This window comes from Malaclemys terrapin, chromosome 2 (assembly GCF_027887155.1).
Source record: "Malaclemys terrapin pileata isolate rMalTer1 chromosome 2, rMalTer1.hap1, whole genome shotgun sequence".
Classification (NCBI taxonomy): domain Eukaryota; kingdom Metazoa; phylum Chordata; order Testudines; family Emydidae; genus Malaclemys; species Malaclemys terrapin.
In genome coordinates this window covers 112,508,104-112,523,507 of record NC_071506.1, presented here as the reverse complement: position 1 = coordinate 112,523,507, position 15,404 = coordinate 112,508,104, and the positions used below count along the sequence as shown (strand labels likewise).

General features: G+C 37.9%; 1 protein-coding gene across 4 annotated transcripts in view; it reads left to right on the top strand.

Annotated features, from left to right (window-relative positions):
- HIVEP1 (HIVEP zinc finger 1) overlaps window positions 1–15,404 on the top strand; it is a 173,292-nt gene that overhangs the window by 148,377 nt on the left and 9,511 nt on the right. For all 4 annotated transcript variants that reach the window (XM_054018313.1, XM_054018311.1, XM_054018312.1 and 1 more), the window contains one exon: window positions 3,398–3,499. In XM_054018313.1, the coding sequence (XP_053874288.1) occupies window positions 3,398–3,499 (102 nt within the window). The remainder of the gene's footprint in view (window positions 1–3,397; window positions 3,500–15,404) is intronic.

Genomic DNA, 15,404 nt, shown 5'->3' with positions numbered 1-15,404 from the left:
TTGGTACCATCTCCACCTGCCATACTGACTCCTGAGGATCCCCATCTAGAGTCCCCAATACCATCCAGATTCCTGTTCAACAAGGACCTCTGTTCCCTGGAAGAGCCTGATTGCCGCTGTTGAGACTCTCCACTGTATCAACTAATTTTTCTGAACCTGCTTACTCTCAGTCTATGCCTTCTTTGATGGTGTCTCATCCTCCGGTACCAACAAGGTCCCCAGGTAGACACTTTGAGGGTACTGAGAAAGATTTCCAGTTGGTACCAACACAACTTTCCCCAGTGCCACCTCATCAGCCAACCAGCTATCAAACCTCTTTACTGATAAAGGTGCAGATACCATGCCAAAGCCTGGTATCAACTCGACCTCCAGTGCTGGCATCATCCACTCCGCCAGTGGATATGGAGAATGACACCTTATCTGACTCTGAAGTGTCTATACAAGGGTCCTCTGCTTTCCTGCCACCTTCCGTTAAGGTTCAACCTGAGGAGGAAACTCTCAGTGGGAAACACACCCATGGACCCTGGCAAGGACTACCATGAGCCCTTCCCTTTTTACTTTGTCCCAATTCAGTGAGCATATTGGAACCCCTGCAACCCATATAGTGACCACTTCTACCAGGTCCCATCTTGTAAGAGGACATGTCAGGAGCAACAAACTGTTATTGAGCCTTGCTCCCCACGATACTTCTCACTGAGGAGCAGGTACTAGCTGAGGAGGAAGAAACACCTTCCCACAAGTGATCCTCCTCATTAGATGAGGCTGTCATGTCTCCTCCACCATTTTACTGTGATAATTTCAAGGCATTTCAAGACCTGGTGAAACATATAGTGGACAGTTTACAAACTCATTGGAGGAGATACAGGAACCCCAACATTCCATCAGACATCTTTCTTCCCTCCTGTCAAGGAACCAACTCCACCATGGGACCTAAACTTAATCCTTATCGCGTGGAGGAAACCCTGATTTAAACCTATGGCAAACTGTTCCCTCCTTCATCTGTCCCTTTAAGATCTCATTTCTCATAGCCATCCACTCAGCCGGGAGAGTAAGGAAGCTTGGAGTCTTGATGGCTGACCTACGGTATATCGTGTTCTATCGCGACACAATGACTCTACTTCCCCCCCCTCGCTTCCTTTCCAAGGTTTCCCATCAACCAGGAGATTTACCTCCTGGTGTTTTATCCTAAGACTCAGTCTTGGAGAGAAGAATCAAGCTTTCCCACACTGGATGCAAGCAGAACTCTTGACTTGTACCTAGACAGAGCTAGGCCCTTTAGGGATTCACCCAGGCTTTTCATCTCAATTGCAGAATGCATGAAAGGACAAGCAGCTTGCACCCAAAGACTATCCAAATAAGTTGCAGGATGATTCTTAACCTGTTATGAAGCCTCGGAGGTTCACCTCCCTCCAAGAGTTGTAGCTCATTCCACCAGTCTTCAATCTACCTCAGTAGCCCTGCTGAAAAACATACCTTTGAGATCTCTGCAGGACAGCAACATGATCTTCAGTACAAGTGTTTCCCCAGCATTACGCTTTTGTGACTGCGTCCAGAGCTGATGCAGCTTTTGGCAAGGCTCTTATATGAAAGGGCAGAAAAGTTCATAAAATGTCACAAAAATAAATGTTGATAGGAAAAGGTACAAAATGGAGACTGAAAGACTTCGTCTAACCAAAAAGACCTACTGATATTACCATGAACTAGGACTATGTTAAGATCATTCCTGGTAAACAAGAGAAGTATGGGACTGGAAATTAGGTCTAATTGGTGGACAACATAATGAGGGGACGAGCTATTCCACCCATCACTCCCTTTTGGAGCTCTTCAAAGAAAAGACTTTTGGGGTGAAAATTGAGCATCAGCACAATTGCTGACTGAAAAAAGAGGAAGAAGTGAGATTCACCATCATGGTTGCCACCCTCACCGTCTCCTGGAACCCAGGGTCCACTGTGACACTGTTGGGCCTTTGTCATCCTAATCCTAAGAGATGTCCTGACCAAGCGAGGCCAGAAAGAAGGACCCAGAGAGGATAGCCAGTGGAGGTGGCAAAATCCCAACCACTGGGGTGTGAGAATTTGTCGAACCCTTCACCCGCCACCCCACCCCGGTTTCCTTCCCTATTTTATTTCTTCTCTTTCCTGTCTCTCTCCTTTTGCTTTTTCTGTCCAATGAGTCTGGCTTAGCCAGCCAAGACTGCATATTTTGCAACAGTGCTGTAAGTTTGTGGCCAGAAAGGCAGCTAAAAGCAATGCCCTAAACAGCCTGACTCTGTTACAAGAGGTCAGCTAGGTCTCAAAGTGGCTGAAAAGACCACATGTTTCTCCAGCAAGGAGATTTCAGGTGAGAATCAACACCAGAGACAGAAGCAACATTTTTCTGTCGTTGCTGTTCTTTTCTTTCCCTTCCCCATTTGTGTGTGTTTGTCTTGTTCTGTCTTCTAGAAAACTGTTTCGAACATCAACAGCTCCAGATGATCTAACTTCTTCTCTTTTCCCTAAAAAGGACCGTTATTACCTGTTTTGATACCATCTAAGAGACTGTTAGATGGGTGTTTTCCTTCTAAAAATTCTCTCCAGGCACAGGGAACAAAGAGATGTTGTTAAAATTAAAGCCTTCCTTAATACTTCACATTTCAAATGCTTTAATTGTTTTTCCTACATTTCTGTAACTTTAATAAAAAAATAAAAATACCTTTTATGGCATGTTTTCCATGGCACCAAGCACGGTATGGTTTCTGTATACCAAACCCCCAATTTGGTTTAAAACTGTTTAATGGTGGACAGTGACAGGGTCATGTTAACTCCTTTAATTCTTTGAGCCCATTTATTTAATCAAAATTAATGTAACAGGCACTTCCACTGTGGTGGTGGCAAGTCCCTACCTCATTCTTGCAAGAAACACCTTAGCCATATAAGCAATATAAATCCAGGAGAGGGGTTCCTGTTTGTGATAGGCAAGCAAAGATAGGTGCCTCCCTGAGAGGGATGGGGCTTAGGACACACCTCTCTCCTCTGCATTTTCCATTGGCTAGCTTAGGCGGCTCTCCATCTAGCATGCTGTTTTCTGCAGATCTCATTCTTAGATGCTTTTCTGTCCCCATTCATTGTATAGGGAGCCGAGGCACCTAACTCAGGCATTATGGATTGTAGTGTTTGTTCCAGTGATTTTTCTAGGTCCCTACAAGTTAGGTTTTGTGATACTCGGTTCAGGGTGTTAAATATTTGAAAACTATGGACAGCTTATCTGGGTGTGGAGAAGAGTGAACCGGTTATGTACAAAATCAAAGTACACCTATAACTGTATTTGTATCAGTGTAGATCCATGTGCAGAATGTGACAGTCTTGGGTACATATATATGTATATTTAAAGAGTAACTCGTTTTTGTTTTTCTCTTAAGGAAACTTGACAAAACATATGAAGTCTAAGGCACACAGCAAGAAATGCATGGATTTAGGAGTTTCAATAGGCTTAATAGATGACCAGGATGGAGAAGAATATGGTAAGGATTTTAAAACTTCATTTCTTTACTCCACCTTTGTATTGATTTGTTTTTCTTTCATCTCACATATCTAGCCTTTCTCACCCAACGCCTTTTACTTCTGTTAGAAGGAAATGCCAGTGTGATGGACACCTTAAAAATATGACCGAGAGAGTAAAAGATACTAGAAAGACACATAAGCCACAAAAGGGATGGTATTTGCTAAAAGTCCATTGCTGGGAAATGTTCAAAAAATGCTACCCAGTTTAATATCACCAGTTTTACAAGACCCTGCTATATCTCAGAAACATAATTTTTCCTGCAGAACTTGCAGTTCCACATCACAAAATTTCACATTTTTCACTGAAAATAATTTTGCTTAAAAACGTCAAATTTTAATACAAAAGTCTCACAAAAATTGGACCAAATGTCAAATCTGCAATAAAGTGCTCAAATTATTAACATGTTGCTGTAAATATTTTGTGCAGCTCATCGCAGAAAGCAAACAAGCAGTCACTGTGCTGCATGCAGAAGAAGACTGTGCTCTTGTAGCAGTGATTGTGTATATCACTAGATGGGTGATATGCAGTTAACAATTCTGCTGCTTTTCCACCTTCACCTTTTTACTTTTTCATTAATAACATGAACATCAGTAAAAGGCATTTATAACAATTACTAAAATTTGAACCAAATCCTGTATTCTTAAGACACTCAAAGCTGCCCTTGGAATAAGGTAGGAGGTTGTGTGTGTTCCAGAAATGCAGAATTAGGGACATTGCAGATTTTGATTAGTTGAATAAGCTGGATCACTAGCACTAGCCAACTCTGAGAGGTAAAACAGGACATTATTTTAGGTCTTAGTTTTTGGCTCTAGAAATTCATCAGCGTAGTGGTGGAATTCATCTGCCCACCCACCTGTTCTGCAGTAGGATCAGACATATTTTTGACTTTGGTACATTTTTCTTATTTACATTGAATAGTTTATTAGATTGTGGGGGAAGCTTTAAAGAGAAAAGTGGTGAAGAGTTTATTGAAAGAAGAAGAAAGGGTAATAGATTAATGCACATGCTCCCACTTGACAACCAATACCAGACTAAGTGAATCAGCCTGAATGTAATGCTTAATAATGTTGAGAATGTGACTCAATGTTCTTCAGTTGGTATGACTCAGTAATGTTCTAAGTACAAAGGAAGCAGCATTTGCCCTTTCTGAGCACAAATTGATTTATTCCTTCTGAAGACAAGGAAAAAACAAAGGTAATCTTTCTTATTTGACAACAAAATTCATGAATTAGTCCTCTTAGTAATTGAAGTACAAAAACAAGTACCACAGAAAATATGCTGCCATTACTTATTCACATCTATTTCTTACTTAGGAACAATTTTATTTCAAATGTTCAGTTTCCACACAAAAATAAAATAAAAAAATGCTGAACTTTTTTTTTTGTTTTGTTTTTGTTTTTTTAAATACCATTCTGCAGCTATCATAATCTTATTTGGCCTTTTGTAGTACAGGTGATCAGGGATGTTCTATTCACTAGAGTGAAAAATCTTAAGTGATTGATAGGTTTATGTTTGCATTGTTAAATATCTCCCTTTATAGTAGTAAAGTTATGGTTTTGGATTTAAAATCATCATTAGGACTCAGGACAATTAAGTTATTTTTAAATTATTATTTAAATTTAAAGTTTTGGGGAACAATTAAAATGTTTATCCTTAAAGAAACTGACTCCACATATCTTTACTCTTGGAGTTGTGTGCCAGTACATGCAAGTGTAACTCATACACCTTCTGGGTGTGGTGTTCTGTCCCATCTAGTGGCACCAAGACCACTTAGAGAGAGAGAGAGAAAATGAGTCTGCTCTACAGCCTTAGCTAACAGCCAGGTGGCTTTTAGCTCATGCAGTAGAGGCTCATGCACTAAGTTCCAGAGGTCCCAGGTTCAATCCCACCTGCTGATAAGCAGGGGCTGTCAGGGTTATACAAGCATATAGTACCTTCTAAAAGCAGTGCTCTAGACAAGGTTGTGAGCTTTGGGTATGCACTGTAAGGTGTTAAGATTGCATCAGTGAAGAAATGCATGTTGATTATATGCCAAGTTTTCTCTCTGCTTGCTGCTTGTACATTTAATTGCTGCTATTTCATCATAGGTTTTTTTAAACCCTTTATTAGTTTTATGTTTTTACAGTTGTGTAAAGTTTTATTTCTCATCAATATTCTCTAGTCTTTGTTTGTCCAAACAAAAGAGAGAATTATTTTGATGTATGTAACCACTTCACCTGAATTCATGTACAGGAACTCTCCCCTTGAGGCATGCAAAAGTAGTAAATGGTTGGAGTGCATCTCTCAACCCCTTTTGTTTCTTTTCCAAAGGCCACTTTCTTCAGCCTTTATTGGGTTCTTGTTGTTCCAGAGCAAAAACAGAAGCAAAACTACATATGAAACAAACATTTTAAAATTAATATGAGAATCTCCAGTAGAGGTGGGAAATCGGGAAATATACTTGATATTTACCTCTGTTTACTAAGGGTAACCTTTTAAAAAGTGCCTGAGTCACTTAGGAGCCTATATCTTGTTGAAAATCCATTTGCTCTGTTTTATTAAAGGTCTGTGTTGTTCTGTGGAAGAAATTAGCCATGTTCTTTCGAAGAACCACATTATTAAGCTTCACCTCTGTCTATTACAAAATAAGAGTCTTTAACCTCTGAGTCCAGTGGCACCTTATAGACTAACAGATGTATTGGAGCATAAGCTTTCATGGGTGAATACCCACTTCATCAGATGCATGTAGTGGAAATTTTCAGAGGCACGTCCACCAATGTCATATACGCCATCATGTGCCAGCAATGATGGCTCTGCTATGTACATCGGCCAAACTGGACAGTCTCTACGTAAAAGGATAAATGGACACAAGTCAGATATTAGGAATGGCAATATACAAAAACCTGTAGGAGAACACTTCAATCTCCCTGGACACACAATAGCAGATTTAAAGGTAGCCATCCTGAAGCAAAAAAACTTCAGGACCAGACTTCAAAGAGAAACTGCTGAGCTTCCATTCATTTGCAAATTTGACACCATCACCTCAGGATTAAACAAAGACTGTGAATGGCTAGCCAACTACAAAAGCAGTTTCTCCTCCCTTGGTGTTCACACCTCAACTGCTAGAAGAGGGCCTCATCCTCCCTGATTGAACTAACCTCGTTATCTCTAGACTGATTCTTGCCTGCATATTTATACCTGCCTCTGGAAATTTCTATTACATGCATCCGACGAAGTGGGTATTCATCCATGAAAGCTTATGCTCCAGTACATCTGTTAGTCTATAAGGTGCCACAGGACTCTGTCACTTTTTACAGATCCAGACTAACACGGCAACCGATCTGATATTTAACCTCTGAGTTAACACCGTTCATTTACAGTAACTGACCATGTAAAGTCAATGGAACTTAGACTCCAAAGTCACTTAGGCACTTTTGAAAATTTTACTCTAAATAATTTAGTATCATGTGTTTTGATAAGCTGGAATTTAGTAACTGTACCATTTTTAAGTTGGGAAAAAGATTATTACCTCACCTTGCATGTACATTTAGATGTGTATAATGCTGCAGCACTATTTTAAAATTGATTAATTATTTTTAATAGAACTTAATGCTTATGCTGCACAGTAAGATCTGATACTACAATACATCTAAACTATGGTGTTACGCTTGCACTTTTATAGTGATTGAATCATGTTTATTATCTTTGGAGAAGTGTAAATCAAATGATTTCACCTAATAACATCAGTATTATTTGATTCTTTCACCTTCCACCACCTTGATTTTCAGTGGTGAATGTTTTATTTGTGTCAAATATGCTTTTTTTTTTTTACTTGAATAAATGACAGCTTTGCATGCTTTGATTTTTTTACTCAAAGAGCTGACTGATTGTTAGAAGTGGCACATTTATATCATAGGAACCAATGGTTCAGTTAACCCAGTATTCTTCCTCCGGCAGCAGCCAATACCAGCTGTTTTAGAGGAAGGTGCAAGAAATCCAGGAAGGGACAATTGTGAAATGACTTGATCATAGAGGAAATTTCATCTTTCCCTTAGGCAATTAATGGTTCGCTTATGTCCTGAAGCAGCAGAGTGTCTATAGGTCTCATGTTATAATTTGTTATTCTAGCATAAGTAATAATGCATATTCTTATTGGCCATATACATGTCTAGACTTTTGTTGATGCCTACTTAACTAAGCTGTTGTCTCCAATAAAACTCAGTAGGTTTTTCCTTGGGTTAATCAGCTGAAATTAGTGTTTGGCATTTAAAGAAACTACTCGCTTTTTGTTTGAGTCTGGCAGTTAAAGTTTACTACTACTTATGTTATCTTACTAATACCAGCACTGATACAGTATAAGTAGCCCTGTTCTTTAAGCTAATATCAGAGAGAGGTTGATTCTCACCTGGGAGTACTACACAGTTTAATATCAGCATATAGAAAAAGGAAGGGAAAGCTGTTGCAGATATTTTCCTATTGTGTGCACACACTTAATACTATCCATTTTTCAAACAACTTGAGACACTGCAGTCATTACAGTTAAGAATTTACAGGACTACAGTGTTCATTAAAAGAGAACGAGAGTGAGATTCCCCCTTGCTGGGTAAGAATCTGTGGGATCAGAGCTTTTAACAAGTGTTCTTTGTATTTGGATTTGTCATCATTTGGGTATTAGTAAATACTTTTTGGTTTCACCTTTTGTGTTCTAAACCATCCCCATGTCATTTTACCTTTCATCTTCTGATCCATGGAATGTTCTTGTCCCCAAGGGTTACAATATAAGGAATGTTAATATCTGAATTCAGCTGTCAGCAGAAGTGAACCATTTAGTGTGACAAAATACAACTGGGGATATCCTTTTTGACCATGTTTGTTTTTACTTTGCAGTCTTTTTAATAAGATGAATTTGTATTTCTTCTGAACTGTAAACATTCTAGGCCTAATCCTGCCAAGTGCATATGAATGAGGTTGCTTGCCTGAATAAAACTACTCACAAGTGTAAGAGTTTGCAGACTTAAGTAAATCACCAGCTGCATCATACAAGTTATTTAACAATAAACTCCAGTGATGAGAAGAATTTGTGAGCAGTCTCTAGTGCAGAAAGTTTTCATCCTAAAAATATTTGCTTTCCACACTGTAATTGTTAGATATTTTTATATGTAGTATACACTGAATTGTAGTTTTCAAACAATATTACATGAGCCTTTCTAAAGATCAGATTTTTCCAAGTTAATTAGCAGTGTGCCATTTATCACAGGAGTTCATAAACTGATTTTCAAGGTTCTGGATTAGTTCAATGCTGTTTCATTCTGTGTTCTGAGCATACCTGCATAGAAAAGGTTAGAATAAATGAAAACCTCAGTAAAAATCTATTACTGATCATCTAGAAGAATCTAAAATTGACCTTTTTTTCTTTTCCAGGGAAGATTTTTTTTTTTAAATAATAAACAAGATTTACACAAGGCAAGATTATATGTGAATAACACTTCTTGTTTAAAGAAAAGAATGTGAGAAGCCACAAGCTCTTTTCTTTTTTAACTTAATTTCAGGTTCAAACATCTACAGCTGCTCATCTGAGGATCTTAAGTTTCTTCCAGCAGATGTCACTATGAGTCTGTCAGACAGTAATGAGCAGAGACTAATAGCTGAAGCAGTTTTTAAATTTAATCTTTAAAGTAAACCTGTGAGTTTACTTTAAAAAAATAGTAGTCCATCAAATTTAGAAATAGGTGCTAATTTTCTTGTTAACATCTGCCTGTAAGTCTGTAAAAGCTCTTTGCCAAGTAGTTTTAAATTGTCTCACTGTGGCATTTGAGATGTCCATTGCAAGACTGTAACACTCTTAACCTCAAATATGTACCTGCAGTACTATTAGAAAAACAGGTTGGGTGGTGATGGTTTACAAAGGAGATGCTGCTGTATATTAATGATAATACAATGTAATATTTGAAAATATTTCCACCTATGTTGTCATAGTATACTATATCTTTCTTAAACTTGGATAAAGACTATAACTTGATAGTATGGAATAAATGCCTTAATTAGTTGTTAACGTAGATGTTCCCAGTTTGAGGTTTAAACATGTTCTGGAGAAAATAAACTCAGAGGTAGATACATTTATTGGAAATAGACTCAAGGCTGCAGGTAGAAGTGTTTATCAGCCCAGGATATTATTCAGCAAGTAATAAGTACCTTCAGTTTCTCATAAGCAGAGCTGTTACTGACACTTGTTAAGATTGCCTAACATTTTCCATTATAATTCCCTGCTTTCAGGTGCATATAAACGTTGCCAAACGTATCCATGTGGGCAGAAATTTTCCATGCTTGCCCTCTGCCTCAAGCTGAACAATTTTGGAAAGTTTCAGCAACAGCAGTTCCACCCTTTTAAAAAACAAGGTTAAGGAAAAATCATAGTTATGCTAATGTTAAATGTATTTTTTCCCCAACTGTTTCTTTGAAGAGTTCTAGTGCCTCTCTGCTTTGTAGCAGGAGCTTAGAATTTGACAGGGGAATAGTCCTTGGGTCTTCTCCTTCTCCCATGAAAATTTACCCAGATATGGTTAAGTGATAAGCCCCTGAACTTTGCCATTTGATGTTAGTGGGAAGTTACTTACATGACTAAGTGGCTGTAGGACCAGGCCCTGAAAAGTCAAATCAGATACCATGCTTATTTCTGACAATATCAGAATCAATATTGAAAAATTATAAATTTAGACTATGAAAACATTTGCTGTGATGCCTCATATAAATATTATTACTAAAATGAACAGCATTTTTAAACAACTATATATAATAAGGATTCGAGCAGGAAAAATATTTAAAATAAATGAAGGGCTTACAAAAATGTGTAAAGAAATGCTTAGTATTATCTACCTCAGTCCTATAGTTTGGAGCATCCTCAACCGGTAAGAGCGGGGCTGGAGTTAGTCAGCCTTAGGCTGTCTCAGTAATGGACATATTAAGATGCTAATAATTCCAACTAATGCTGCTGTGCTGAGGAACTTTAAGCCTTTTCTTTCCTTCTTGGAGATAAAATGCCATTATAGCAACTAACTAATCAATACCATGGTCAAAAATACTAATCTGATTGGCAGGCCAAGGGCATAAGGAAAAAATGAATCAAGAGGGTTTATCCATAAAGCTAGTGTACTTCAGTAAGTAGGATTAAAAACTCAATTTTACTAACTATGATTATAGCTGAAGTACTAGCAAATCTACAGTGAAAAGTTATGTCAGTGCTTCTATTAAATCATTGTTTGCAGTTAACTTCCAGAAATTGTCATTTATCTAGTTGGAAGGTTCAGGTCTCGTTTGTGGTCTAAGGAGCACATTCTTTGGAAAAGTTTGAGGGGGAAAATGGTGGTTCCACCATTTTTTGAGGGAGAACAAAACATCCTCATTCCCCCTCTCCAAATATTTTTGCCATTATAAAATATTCTTGAGGTTGATTTTTTTTTTAAACAATTTTTGTGCTAAAATGGTGGGGTTAGAACTTTGACTGCGAAATAATCTTTATAGAACAGAAGAGCCGTGAAAAGTTAGACTAAAAGCTAGTTTTGTATTTGTAACGTTATTAGTGCTTGAAAATCCCGGGATAAGCATTTGCAGAACTTCGGATACTAGTTTTTAGGCACGTTCACCAATGTTCTAAGCAAAGGATGTCTGGAGAGGCTAACTCAGGTGCTCAGTGAACATATATGTCTGCTGAGGTATACATTCAAAAGAGCTGGGCTCCTTTACCAGACTGAAGAATGTATGCATATTTACTTCAGTGGGCTTTGGATCAGGCCACCCTATCAATAAAGAGAATCTGCTTTATTAATTTTGGACATTGAGCAGGATAGAGCCTTTTTCTTCTGTAAAATATATAGGAATTTCAATTGCAAAAAAACCCCTCTGAAAGACCATTTGATTTGCACAGTTAAGTCAGGAGATACAATTAAGTTTGTGCTTCCATAAGATCCCTTGCCTCATTCAGTACCTGTCTCCCACATGTAAATGATGTATGGACCCATAAATACACAGTAGTACAACGTAGTGGAATGTTACCCATGCATATCTAAGATGTTAGAGGGATGTATCATTTTTTTCTTTGAGAGAATATTAAATCCCATAATTAGACAGGGTCAAACTGCATACATGTAAGAGGGCAGAGTTAAGAAGGGTGCATGAAACCTTAATTTTCACTTATCATGAGTGCTTTACACAAACATCCTTCATGTTCTCCAAATAGATTTTTTTTTTCCCTTTCTTTCTTTTTGCTGTAGTAGACACTATTTTCACTAAGCTGGATTCTTGAATTGGTTATTTTGTGACCAAGACAAAATGTGCCGAAACATTTTAAGCAAATTGTTAAATATTTAAACACAATCATTATAACAATGCTAATCTTAAAATGTCCTATATTGCTTTACAAACTTGCACTGATATCCACAGCAAAATGCAAACAGTTCTTCTGATGTATCAGCTATTTAATAACAATATTATACAGAACTTAGGTCAGCAAGCAAATACATTTTTCCTACTAAAATTTTACAGGAAACTTAAGTAGGCAAAAAGCAATTACCAAAGTTGGAATTGGGCCAAGACCTCTTGGTTAACAAGCCTCAGCTTGCAAAAAGAGTGCCATAGGCTCTTTCAGTTACAATAAGTGGTCACAGCCTCTGTTTGACATCTCTTCCAAAGACTGCACCTTATTACTAAAAACCTGTAACCTTCATGGTTCTTCCCCTCCACGTAAGAAGAAAGCAGCAACTGTAGAGTTCGATATTATCACAAGTAACATCACTAGTATTAGATAATACTCAAGCATTCATTAATTACAAAAGCTCAGGGACCTATCAGTGCAGTGATCACGTACACATGGCTATAAAGCATAGTGTTCCTTTTTGCATTGCCAAAAGAACTTGAGTTATTTTTTTTCATCTGGTGTTCTGAAAACAGTGTGGGAGTAATGGAACCACACTCATCCCTGTCAGGTTGCTTATAATGCAAGCTTCTGGCTCTAGGTCTACACTTTTAAGCAGAAGCTGGCAAACTCAAATGATGGAGGGAAATAGAGAAACAATGGGGGAGAGGGGAATGATATCCCCACATTAAGCCCTGCATTTAAGGAATCAGTTTCCCCTACATGGTTCCTCCTTTTTTGTTCCACTTTTTGATGATGGGAGATTGAGGCATATGCATAAATTTACAAAATATTGACTTAGGTTCTATATTAACAGTATTTCACTGTGCAATCCATACTACTTTTAAATGTGTGTTTAGAGAAGGTAATTTCTCACAATGAAGTAGGGCATTTTGGCCTAATTACTTGGGGTCGCTTTTAGTCCTTATATAATGATATATTCTTTGCACATCAATGTAGTCACTTCAGAGTGATGATACAAACCAAAGCTTCTGCAATATATAATACAGCTGATAAAAATGTACTTAAAGTACAAAATATATATCTTAAATATCAAAATATATCCTTAAAGCTAAGTTGCAAGTTGATCTAAAAAAATCTGTGTCTTAAAATATGTGCTTAATGCATCAAATAACCAGGCTTAACTGTGTGCTGAATACCTCTCAGCTAAAACTTACTCCTTTATCTTTATTGTGGACTTTGGACCCAAAAAACCCCCAAACCAGATGAATTCTAATCTAATGCTGCAGGTGTTCTCCATTTGGGAAGCCCTGCCAATGTTTTGAATACCCCTCTTCGCTTTGTTACTTGTGCCATTGGACACCTTTTGTTTTAAAATGTTCTTTTTATTGGGCATTTAATTACAGGAACAAAAGAAAAGAAATGAGACAAACACTAGCACACAGCAGGCATGCTAATGAAGAGAAAAGTAAAGAGTTAGTCGGAATCCGGATGTTTAAATAATGCTTAGGAGCTCAGTCAATCAAAACGCAGAGATGCTAGCACTGACTACAGTGAAAGCACTCAGTTATGTAAATCCCTGAATACTGATTGACTGAAAATCTGAATGACAATTATTGATGTTACTATTCAATAACAACTATGAAGAATGTCAATGTTCAGATCACAACTATCAGTAACCACTCACAACACACTGTTTTGCATGACAGCTATGGTTATTTCTCACTAGCTACACAACACAGATCCTACACACTTAATCTGCAGAATGTAAGTCTCATGTGCACAGAAACTCTGGCAACCTAAGCTTTTCACCTCTTCCCACTACCTTTTATACCACCTGCCACTGTGCTCCACCACCCACCCCACTCCTCCTTTTGCTAGTATTTGTTCCTATGGAAAAACTAAACCATTGTGCTCCTGACTCCACAAGAGGGAGTAAGTCATAGAGCCATAGAAATGGAGGGATGGAAGGGACCTCGAGAGGTCATCAAGTCCAGCCCCCTGTGCTGAGGCAGGACCAGACAAGTGTTTGTCCAACCTCTTTGTAAAAACATTCAAAGACATGGATTTCACAACCTCCCTTGCAGACCTATTCCAGGGATTAATTATTATTATAGTTAGAAAGTTTTCCTTAATATGTAACATAAATCTCCCTTTCTGGAGATTAAAGCCCATTACTACTTCTCCTACCTTCAGGGGACATGGAGAACGATTAATCACCGTCCTCTTTATAACAGCCCTTAACATATTTGAAGATGTATCACCTTCCCCATCAGTCATCTTTTCTCAAGACTTAAAAATAAACCGGGCATGTTTATCTTTCTTTATAGCTCACATTTTCTAAATATTTTATCCTTTAGTGATCTCCTTTGGAGTCTCTCCAATTGATCCACATCTTTCCTAATTCCATAATTGGACATATTACTCCAGATGAGGCCTCACTGTGCCTATCAGAGCAGGACAATTACCTCCCATGTTTTACATTAACAGGAGTGCCATATCCACCCCCAGAATATTAGCTTTTCTTACAATTGCATCACATTGTTTACTCATGTTTAATTTGTGAGCCACTATAATCCCTAGATCCTTTTCAGCAGTACTAACACCTAGCCAGTTATTCCCCATTTTGTGGTTGTGCATTTGAGTTTTTCTTCCTACGTGTAGTACTTTGCAACTGTCTTTACTGAATTCCGTCTTGTTGATTTCAGAGCAATTCCCTAACTTGACAAGGTCATTTTGAATTCTAATCCTCTCCTCTTCCAAAGTGCTTGCAACCCCTCCCATTTTAGTGTCATCCACAGAGTTTATATTCATTCTCTCTATTCCATAGTCCAAGTTATTAATGAAAATATTGAATAATATAAGACCCAGGACTGATCCCTACAGGATCCCACTAGGTATGTCCTCTGTCTTTCAACCAGATGTGCACTCACTTTATAGTAATTTAATCTAGACTACATTGTCTTACTTTGCATATGAGAATGTCATGTTGGACTGTGTCAAAGCCTTACTAAAAATAAAGATATCACATCTAGTGTTTTTCTTCCAATCCACTAGGCCAGTAACCCTGTCAAAGAAGGAAATTAGGTTTGTTTGGCATGATTTGTTCTTGAAAAATCCATGCTGGTTATTCCTTAAAATCCTATTATTTTCTAGGCACTTACAAGCTGGATGCTTAATAGTTTGTCCCAGTATCTTTCCATGTATCAAAGTTAGGCTGACTGATCTGTAATTCCCAGGGTCGTCCTTGTTTCCTTTTTAAAGATAGGTACTATGTTCGCCCTTCTCCAGTCCTCTGGGATCTCTGGGTTCTCAAAGATAATTGCTAATGGTTCTAAGATCGCTTCAACTAGTTCTAGTATTCTAGGATGAATTTCATCAGGCCCTGCTGACTTGAATACATCAAACTTATCTAAATATTCTTTAACCTGTTTTTTCACTATTTGCTTGCATTCCTCCCTTCTTCCCCCTCCCCTTGTTAATATTAATTGTTTTGAGCACCTAGTCACCACTGTCT